General features: G+C 40.7%; 1 protein-coding gene across 1 annotated transcript in view; it reads right to left on the reverse strand.

The window, feature by feature from the left end:
• The window catches only part of wnt4 (wingless-type MMTV integration site family, member 4), a 27,620-nt gene extending 20,937 nt beyond the window's left edge, over positions 1-6,683 (reverse strand). Inside the window, exon 1 of the mRNA XM_020620568.1 lies at positions 6,095-6,683. Within this exon, the coding sequence (XP_020476224.1) occupies positions 6,095-6,171 (77 nt within the window). The 5' untranslated portion in view covers positions 6,172-6,683. The remainder of the gene's footprint in view (positions 1-6,094) is intronic.
• Between the last annotated feature and the right edge of the window lie 4,183 nt (positions 6,684-10,866).

Below are 10,866 nucleotides of genomic sequence, written 5' to 3' on the forward strand. Positions count from 1 at the left end.
TGAGAATCAGCACCTCCAAATCCGAGGCCATGGTTCTCAGTCGGAAAAGGGTGGCTTGTTCCCTTCAGGTTGGTGGAGAGTTCCTGCCTCAAGTGGAGGAGTTCAAGTATCTTGGGGTCTTGTTCACGAGTGAGGGAAGGATGGAACGGGAGATTGACTATTTTTTCTTTTAATATATACTATATATAGAATACAACTCCAAATCAGAAAAAGTTGGGACAGTATATAAAATCAAAATTAAAACTGAAAATAGTGCTTTGCAAATCATCTGTGTCCTGCATTGCACTGAAAACAACATAGCAGCACATTATTTGATGTGATACCTCATCAATTTTATTCGTTGTTCAAAATAAACACTCACTTCAATTCTGATGCTGCAACACATTCCCAAAAAAAAAGTTGGGATGGCTGCATTTTAGGGCCAGTAATGAGGTAAAACAATGATGATTCCATTTGAAACAGGTGACTGCATCATTATTTGGTACAAACATGGCATCCAGGAAAGCCGAGCCCTTTAGGAGCAAAGATGGGCCGAGGACCGCCAGTTTGACAACATATATGTGAGGAAATTATGGAAATGTGTAAAAACACTGTTCCTCAAAGAAAGATAGGAAGGGATTTGGATATGTCACCCTCAGCGGTGCGGAACATAATTAAAAGATTCAAGGAATCTGGAGGGATTTCAGTGTGTAAAGGACACAAGTCTAAGCTGGATGACTGAGCTCTCTGATCCCTCAGACGACACTGTATCAAGAATCGTCACTCTTCTATAAGCGATATAACCACATGGGCTCAGGATTACTTTGACACACCTGTGTCAGGCCCTACAACACCTAGTTACATCCATAAATGCCACTTAAAACTGGACTGTGCCAAAAGGAAGCTCTATTTCAACAGTGTCCAGAAGCGCAGTCGACTGCTCTGGGATGCACACAGTGCATGTACTGTGGTCAGACCAATCAGTGTTTCAGGTCTTTTATGGAAGGAATGGACTTCGTGTGCTCTGGACCAAAGACAAAAAGGAGCAACCAGACTGTAACCAGCAACAAGGCAAAAAGCCAGGGTCTGTCACGGTGTGGGGTTGTGTCAGTCCCCTTGGCAAAGGTAACTTACACTTCTTTCATGGCTCCATCAGTGCAGAACAATACAAAGAGATGCTGGAGCAACATCTGCTGCCTTCAAGACACCCGTTCATATTTCAACAAGACAATGCAAAACCTCATCCTGCACATTACTAAGGCCTGGCTGTGGAGGAAGAGGGTGTGAGTGCTGGACTGGCCTGTCTGCAGTCCCCACCCGTCCCCAGTAGAGACTATTTGGTGCATTTTGAAATGCAGATTGCCTCAAGGAAGACCCTGGACTGTTGCACACCTTAAGACTTGGTTGCAGGTAAAGTGGGACAAAATGAAACCTGACACATCACTTGGTGTCCTCAGTCCCTAAATGTCTTCGAAGTGTTGTGAAAAGGAACGGCAACACACTGTGGTAAATACTTTACTGTCCCAACATTTTTGGAATGTGTTGCAGCATCAGAATTGAAGTGAGTGTTTACTTTGAACAAAGAATACAATTGATGAAGTATTACATCAAATATTGTGGTGCTGTACTGTTTTCAAAGTAATACAAATGATTTACACATCACATTCAGCTTTAATTTTGATTTTACATACTGTCCCAACTTTTTCTGATTTGGGGTTGTAAATGAAACAGAATAAGGCTGCTCTTATTGTCACTAGACACATGCCAGATGTAATCGTTCTCTTGTCACTGCAGTGGTTAGATTAATTATTCACAACCACTGTGGTTACATTTTCTTAGGTCATTGTTCAAGTTTTTTTATTTTTACATTTTATGTAAATTCAAAAACCTTTAGAGACAAACACAAAGTAGTTTGATTCAATTACAATAATAAAATATGAATTAAACCAAAAATGATATCAATAATAAGGTAGAAACAAGAATAAGAGTTCTTAGTCATGCAAACATGCCATGTACTGTATATCATCACAACTTGTCTAAATGCTAACATGTTGATATTTAGCAGGAATAGTGGTTATCATGTTCACCATCTTAGTTTTAGTGTTATCATGCTAACATTTGCTAGTGAGTGTAAAACATAAACAACTGAGGCTGATAGGAATGCTGTTAGATTTTCTGGTTTTTGGTCATTAACCAAATTGAAGTTTGACCAGATAATGCCAGCTTCTCTCAGAACACCTCTCCTCCTGTGGAAATGGGCTCAACGTAACCGTAACTCTCTCAGTTTTTCAAATGATGTATTTATTTCCAGCTTGACCGCTCTTGGCTACAGCTTGGTCCTTTCAGGCTCTCTCAGGTGAAATCTGTGGGACAGTTTTGCCATTGCTTCTTTCTACCACCCCGTGTAATCACACACACAAACAGATCTGCTTCATATAAGGTGCAGATAAGGCTGCAGCAACTCTGACATGCACAAATATAATCCAGACACAGGAGCAGGTTTTGCTGGTGTCCCAAAACAACAAACTGCAAAAATACTCCACCTATGAAATCTGAAAACATACTTTCATGGTAACTCCGAGCACAGCTTTGGAATTAAACACAGGTATAACAACAAACTTACACTATGCTATTAGAATACATCCCTCATTGCAGCTCAGTGGGGAATTAGGAAAATATCCTAGGACCATTGATTACAAAAATGATGGACAGGCTAAGAGCTCACAGAAGGTACACCTCCAAAAGTTGATTGCCACCTGGTGGCTGCTTTCAGTATAGCTCATGTTTCCTGTCTCCATGTTAGTAGATAGGTCATAAAAACTCAAAATACAAATCTTTTTTTTTTTTTTTTTACCAGAGGTCACTTATGAGGTTTTTGGTAAATATTATCACACTGATGTGTGTACAAGTGGTCATTTTTTTCATAGGTTATTTGATAGCATAAAAAGGGGTGTATTTCAGTTGATTTGACAGCTTTTATTGGCTGTCACTCCTCTTCTGGTCACTACTGCACAGAATCTGGTTGCAAAAACACAAGATGGCAGCCAGTGTGTTCATGATAGTTTGGCTTCATTTTTGCATTGTGGAGGGAAGTGGTGACATCTTGTCCACTGCATATGTCAATGTCTGGGATACAAAAAAGGGAAATTTGTAACTGTAACTATGAAAAATATTGACTTAGATTATCTTAGTGGAATAACTGAAGCTCTATTTGAGCCTCAGACAAACATTAGAGAGCATTTTTACACAGAACTAGGGCTGTGTATTTTGTCCCTCATTTCTTACAAAGTAGTCATGTTCCATGTTGGAACCTTCAGGGTCGCTGTGGAGAGTAGGAAGAGTTACAACAACTAAGACCTATTCTTATGTACAGTACATATGAGCATGTAAAGACTGATTTAAGACCAACTTGAAAAATCTTGAACCTATCCTTTAAAACCATACTCACATGTGCTCTATGTACATTGAAACAGGTTTTGCAGGCTGTTATGGTTCCTCCTATTCTTGCTGGCTATTAAGAGATCATTTAACATGTTTCCAGTTGAAGGGATGGGGGACAAAATCCACAGTCCTTGTTCTGTGCAAACATGTATTCAAAAGTTTATCTGAAGTCAGTATGAGGCATAGGAGGAGTTAGACAAATAAAGTGGATATCTCTCAAAGTTAGGCTTTTGTGTACAAACACCCTGTTCTTGCTTGCACTGTATCCTTGCTGAGCCATGGCAAAGGGTTATAAACCTATCATTTAACCCCAAAGCCACAGGTGTCTCAGGTGTGCCAACAGAACAGCTTCAGTGCACCTTGGCATCGACTGTGTTTACATGCAGTAACCAGGTCACTGAGAGAAACCAGGTTACAGCCAAAATCAGATAACACGTTACGTCAGGTTAACGTCAGGTTACTCAAAAACCCCAGTATACATAAGATCCTAGGTAATCTGAGATGCCCCCCTACCATGTCATTACCCGACTGCATCCTCCCAAGAACAAAGATGGACCCAGCAGAGACATGGCAAAGAAATCTACCTGGGGAAATCATGGTTACCCTAATCCCCTACCCCGATTCTGGAAACCAGGTTTCCCGTTTACGTGACAGCTAAGAAATCATCTTACATGAGAAAGCCAATTGTAACCTGGTTACTTAAGTGCATAAATGCAATCATTGGCTCTCCAAGTCTCTCAATTCTATTGGAGGGATGAACACCATTCTTCCAAAAGCTGTTCACTCATGTGGTGCTTTGATGATGGCGGTGGAGATGCTGTCTAAAGCGATGCTCCAAAATCTCCCATAGGTGTTCAGCTGGGTTGAGATCTGGTGACTGTGAAGGCCACATCATGTGATTCACATCATGTTCATCATATACGGTAGTTTAGTTGTAGTATGTTTTATGGTCCGAGCTACAGTCCCTCCACCACATGTTAACAGTAATATTTTAACTTACATAACAGCTTCCCTCCCTTTTACACTGAGTGTACTTGCTGTTGTGTGGAGGTGACACTAGAGCTCAAGTGTCTATTCAAGTGTTGAAGGCCTCAGATACAATCAGCCTCACATAGATTTTCCTCAACAGTGTAATCCCATGGAGCAGACTGGCAGCTCGGCAGCCTGCCTGTACATGCCTGCTCTGTGCTGCTGTCACCACGCCTTCAGGCCCAAACAGCACAGTTACCCAGCATTCAGTGACAGAGTTCAAGGCAGGCAGTGGTGTTTAGCAAGGCTTTAATTTGACTGATTCTGATGTCTGTCAACAATAGGCTGTCTGATGCACTATCTTCATGTAAACATGTTAGGCTATAGTTATCCCACTATAAATCTTACAAAGGTATTGATCCAGTGAAATAAAAATGCAAATATGAAAGTCAACACAGAGTCACTATTTGGATTATAGCCACACTTTTAGCCCCTGTAGGAGGATTGTAACAGTAGGGGGATGTGTCAGATAATAACAATTGTCAGTCTCAGGTATAATTCATATCACTTGAGCTTTGATTCTGTGGAAGTGAAAGGGAAAATCCTCCCGAAAGGATAAGTGCTGCTTGTAAATTTGCTACGAGTGATGAATGGCAGCAGAAAGTGGAGCGAGGAATGCAGAAACCCACCTAACCACCTCCCACAGGCTGCTGGGAGAGCAGGCACACACTTGCGACCCAACCGACCTGCCCCAGGAAGAGGTGGCACTGTGCAGTTCGACTACAGGCTCACGCTGTGCATTACTCTTGACAGGGGTATAGTCCAACTGCTCTCCATTAAATGGATATCTGAATAATGGAATACTCCTGTGTGTGTAGGTTAACACTGGTCATATACCTGTATCTGTCTTAACTTCATAACTTGATATAGATTTTTTGGGCTCAATGAAGCTGAGTTTCTCTATTAAATTCATCACTGTTTTTCTTGCCTTCACCCAGTCATCAGTGCTGATTAAAATAAGGATGCAGGTCAAACATTTCCTTTAGGGTTTCCAAAGCCAAAATTTGTTTGGTTTCATCATTTTTTTTTTTTTGTTGCTATTTGAAAGAAAATTAGCACCCTGAGTTTTACACACTTCCCAAAAAAATCTCAATGACATGTTTCCAGAATCTTCTTATGTAAGGCTCATCAGAACAGCTCTTCTAAAACTGGGTGAGGGACATCAGGGCGAAATAACAGGCAGGGGATCTGATCATTTATAAAAACAAATTACAAGTGACACCAATTTCATAAACTTTTTCTACAGGCTTTACATCAGTAGTATAGTCACATTCCCACCATCCATTAAATATATGAGTCTTATACATAAAACTTCCCTTTCACAACTGCAATGTCATTTTCAATCATGAATAAGTTTTGCCAATATGAAAACATGTTAGGAAAGACCGCGCTGTTTCCTTTTTGTAAGCTTCCTTGCGGGGGGATGCAGTGGTGCTGGTAAGTTATTAAATCTGGGGGAGACAGAGAAAGTGAGTGTGTGTGGATAGTTAACAATTAACCTGGACGTCCACTGGGCTGGAGGGACAGAAGACAGAGGAAGGTGATGTAAAGATGAGGAGAAACAGGAGGACAGGTGAATGGTAAGAGCGGAGATGAAAAGAGTGACAGATGTAGTCCACTCTCTAAAATCACGGTGAGGACTTACAGCCAGTTGCTCGCGTGGGCAGAGAGGAGCACACAGCAGAGCATCAGGACGCACCGCAAAACATATTCCTGGGTCATCTCGAGGGGGGTGCAGGGGCGGTCAGTGAGAGCTGAAATAATCCCGAGGTGGACAGGGGGTCGGCGAAGGGGGGAAAAAGCAGCGGCAAGGTCTGGAGAAAGCTGTTAATCCATCGTCCCGCATCCGGTGGATCATCCACCAGGGAGGCACGAACTTCACTGTCTGTCCGACTGGTTCTCCCGGCCCTCCCTCTGCCACTTCGTCAGACCGAGGGAGAGAAGAGGAACGCTTAAAAGAGTCGATTCGAACCCTTCTTTTAAATCAACTTGTTTGATTTCTTTCTTAGCTGCGCGTCAACTCCAGCCGAGAGAACGCGTGGAGAGGCAGTGAAATAAACGCCAAAAGAGCGTGCTCCCAGGCAGCTCTTCCTCCTCCTCTCGGAATGATTATCAACCGATGCCGGGTCCCGCTCCCAGATAAGCGGGACTCTCCTGTCAGCGCGCCGCGAACTCTTGAGCTCTCTCCCAACACATGCACACACTGAGCGTAAATACGCACGGCCCCTCCTCACACACCAGCCTCTCTCGGTGAGTCTGCTGACTTTAGTTGAGGGGCGGTGCGAGGATATAGAGGTATGGCAGCGGGATGGGAGTTTGGGGGATGAAGGAGGCGGATTTGGTGCGCTGCTAAAGGTACTGTGTGTGCGTGTGTAGACGGGACTATGTGTGTGTTTTAAAGGTCTCTTGGGAGGATGCAATAGCACAGTCATTCACTAATGCCCTCCCCAGCCATCGTCAACTCCTCTCCCACACACACATACTGTAAATACAAAAAAAAAACCTCCAACCGCTCATACGTCTTGGCAGCACTCACAACACTCACTCTCCCTGTCACACGCTCAACCAAATATGTTGCGGTCCATGGGCTATTTAAAGCTTGGCTGCAAAATGTCTGTATTTAAAACCAGCAAATCCCAATAATATGACAAATGTCCGCTTCACACCACTGGCTGATGAAAACGATGGAGGATAATAAGGTGAGGCAGCCACGCTGGCCTCATGTAACACCACCAAGGGCTCTGTGTGACTCACCTGGTCCTGGCGAGGTAGAGAACTGAAGACTGTAAGATGATACCTAAAATATTTACAAAGAAGAAATCGGGCTATTCATCGTACAGGCTGCATGGGCCCATCACTGCATAGTTCCATGTTTTTTCATACCCACGTGAATTTATTTTTAACAGCAGAGAGGATCCCAAGGTTTCCAAATACACCAAATATGTCAGGCTGAATTATGGGGAGAGGTGTATAGAAACATGCAAAAACATGTAGAGTATTTCTTCTTTACATGCTGCAGCTATAAGAAACTTGTTAACTTTGAGTGTTCATAGACTACAAGCAATTACTGCTGCCCGACTGAAATGATAAAACAAGCAGGCATAGAATAAAGATATTATACAGGGATTATATGGGATTACATGGGAAGTTATTTAAAGGAAAAATAAAGGTAAAGATATTTTTCTCCCCAAAGTGCACAAGTTTATATCACTTTAATGAGCCCAGAAAGACATTTAGCTTGTATAAGCAGTACATATTGAATGAATGGTTTATAATACACTATAATGTTAATGTATTTCAGTATCTAGGATATAACTCCTCCTGAGAACACCCACTGGTGGAAGGTGCAGTATAAACAGAAAGTGAATGGAAACAACTGAAATAATGTCTTTATACAGGATGCTATAATTTCTGACAAACCTTGTAGCCTACATTAAGAAATATTTACAAATGTTTAAAATGCTTATAGTATTGCTTATAAGTGCTACATAAAGGGTTACCATATACTGTAATAGACACCAGATACTGTAGATCACATTATATATATATATATAAGCAATATATATTATTATATTATATATTAGCAATAGAGTATAGTGTATTATGTATACAATCATGTGTGTATATTGTATTATTGCATTATATAAGAGGCACAAATATTTATGATATATCACAGTATATTACTATACTACTAACATTACATTATATTGTAGCCTAATACAGAATCTAAAGTAATGTCATTGTATGATATAATGAATATAATTCAGTATTAGGTTGATACAATGTTCAGCATACACGTTTAACTGTATGAGAGCAGCAGCTGAATTCCCAGTTTGGAGCAGCAGAGGAATATGGTCGATGAAAACAGACTGCGGTTAACTGATGCAGTTATGTCACTTCATAATCAAACTAAATGCATGACAAAACTTAATATGCATGCATAGGCTCTGCTTGGGATTTATTCAAGTCATATAACATATAATAAATAAATAACATATAAAAATGTCACAGCAAGTATATAAACAGAACAAACCTAACAAAACTAGACATTAACATGTCTGCTCTGGTAACCCCACTGACCTGCTGCTGGGGGAGAGACATACAGACTTGTGCTTGTTCAAACTTACAGAACTTTAAATTCTACCACATTCGAGTAGAGATTCCAAAGATACAAACTATGGCAGGCTCAGTTAAAAAAACATATTTAGAAAATGACAAAACATGAAGAATATTTTCACTTGATGGAATTGTGCAGCCATAAAAACAGGTTTGTATATGTACAGTGTCAATGAAAAGCTGGTTCATACAAAATGTTAAGACCATGGGTTTTCAAGCTTCTGACGTGGGAAATGAGGTTGAAAATTATATGTTGAGGGCAATGAATATGCATGTTAATATATGACATCAGTGCTGTTTTTAGTGACAACACACAGATGACTTACAGACAGGAAACTTCAGCAGCAGTAGCCACGCTTCGCATATGGGCTCAGTCGTAAGCGGGTGTGTGTGTCTGTGTGTGGTTGGTGGTGGTGGTTGAGGTTTGGGTTATGTGTGTGTGTGTGTGTGTGTGTGTTGTCTAATCTCATTTCACTTATTGAGTTTTAGGGAGCTAAGAATACACCCTGCTTTGATGAGGCGCTCCAGCCACGCCACCAGCTGTGTGTGGTGTGGCTCCTGGCTAACCGAAACACAAACACACCCCAACACCCACACACACACACACACACACAGACTCAGAGCTGTGCTTGCATCACTTCAGGGAACATTACATTGATTTTCTGGAGACTTACCCTCACGCTTAACCATAACCATTACTTGCCTAACCCTTATCCTTCACCTAACCTTAACCTTTAAGAGTTGACCCCACCCCCGACATACACACACATGTAAAGATAAACGTGTATTGATCCCTGGGGAGATTTTGCTGCTTCAGCCAACCTAAATTCATTCAGCACTAGAAAAAAAAGTGGAATCTGAGCCCAGAAAGTACGAACAAAACTCCGACAACAGTATCTGACAATGGGCTATAAAGTTTTCTCCTTGTCTGATCAGAAAATTACCAGGCTCTTAGATTAGATTAGATTAAACTTTATTGTCATTACACATGTAGAAGTACAAGGCAACGAAATACAGTTTAGCATCTAACCAGAAGTGCAATAGTGCACAATGCTCTTCAGTAAAGGCCAAACCATCAAAGCTCCTGGACAGCAGAGCGGCACTGGTGTGGGAACCTGCTGACCTACATTCTGGGCTGTCAGTTTCTTCCACACTTCATCTGCGACTGAAACTGTTTCTGCTTCAGAGTGAGACATATGGCACCTGCACTGAGCTCAGGGTCTGTGTAAAACATACTGCACATTACAGAGTGATTACGAGAGCTGCCGCCATTCAGTCTGCCACTCTGAAGGCTTCAGTGTCCAGTGGTGAAGTGAAATGCAATGAATGACATTCCATGAATGCATCCAGGTCACTTTCCAGAGGTCACCTGTATCAGCTCTGTAGCAGATTGACCAACAGAGGGGGGAAGAGAGTAAAAGAGCTTACCGATGATCAGCAGGGAATCATATATTCATAGACTGCTCTTACACGACTGAAATCTACTTTATTATCATACCAACATCTTAGACAGCAGAGGTGCAACACAGCCTCATTTGTAATTGTAAGAAAATACACTGTGGAGACTTACTGTTTAAAACATATTTGGAGAACATAAATTGTATCCACATGAATGAAAAAATAGCATATATTACAATATTTGTATTTTCTATATTTAACACTTTAAATATTTTAAAATGACCATACATTTTTTTTATTATGAATCTCTACCAAACAGTTCAGTTGTCAATTTGTGGAAAAAGTGCATTGTCAACAATCTGCATTAATATTTCTGTTATGTAAAATGAAATAAAACACTTAAGACACTTTTAGTTACACATATGGACAAGAGCAATGTGCAAAACCTGATACATAAAACTTTACCTATAACATAAACAGGAACCATTTTTAATTTAGTATAAATAAAATGAAGTGACTATTTGGTAACAACAACAAGACAATGTTTTAATTTCATCTTCAATGACGGGTCCGCCACTTGAGAGCTGGATTGGGGGGGTTATAGCACGTTTTGTATGTAGCTGCTAAAAGAGCTTAATTAATGATAAATTAATCTCTCATGGAATTCTAAAACATTTTTAGCATTATCATTGGCAATTAACGCCAAATCAGCCAGGACTGAAATCTTAAGGATTCTAACTCTAAATACTAATTATAAACTGGTTTTCTCCTTTACATAAAGGAAGGAATTTAATTATTTTTAAAATATAAGTCCCAGTGTCAGTGCACAGATAGAGGTTTTGACTGAATTCCCAGTTTGGAGCAGTGAACTGAACTGAAGTGAGCTGTTGTATTTACTGTATC

This window comes from Monopterus albus, unplaced genomic scaffold, assembly GCF_001952655.1.
Source record: "Monopterus albus unplaced genomic scaffold, M_albus_1.0 scaffold241.1, whole genome shotgun sequence".
Lineage (NCBI taxonomy): Eukaryota > Metazoa > Chordata > Actinopteri > Synbranchiformes > Synbranchidae > Monopterus > Monopterus albus.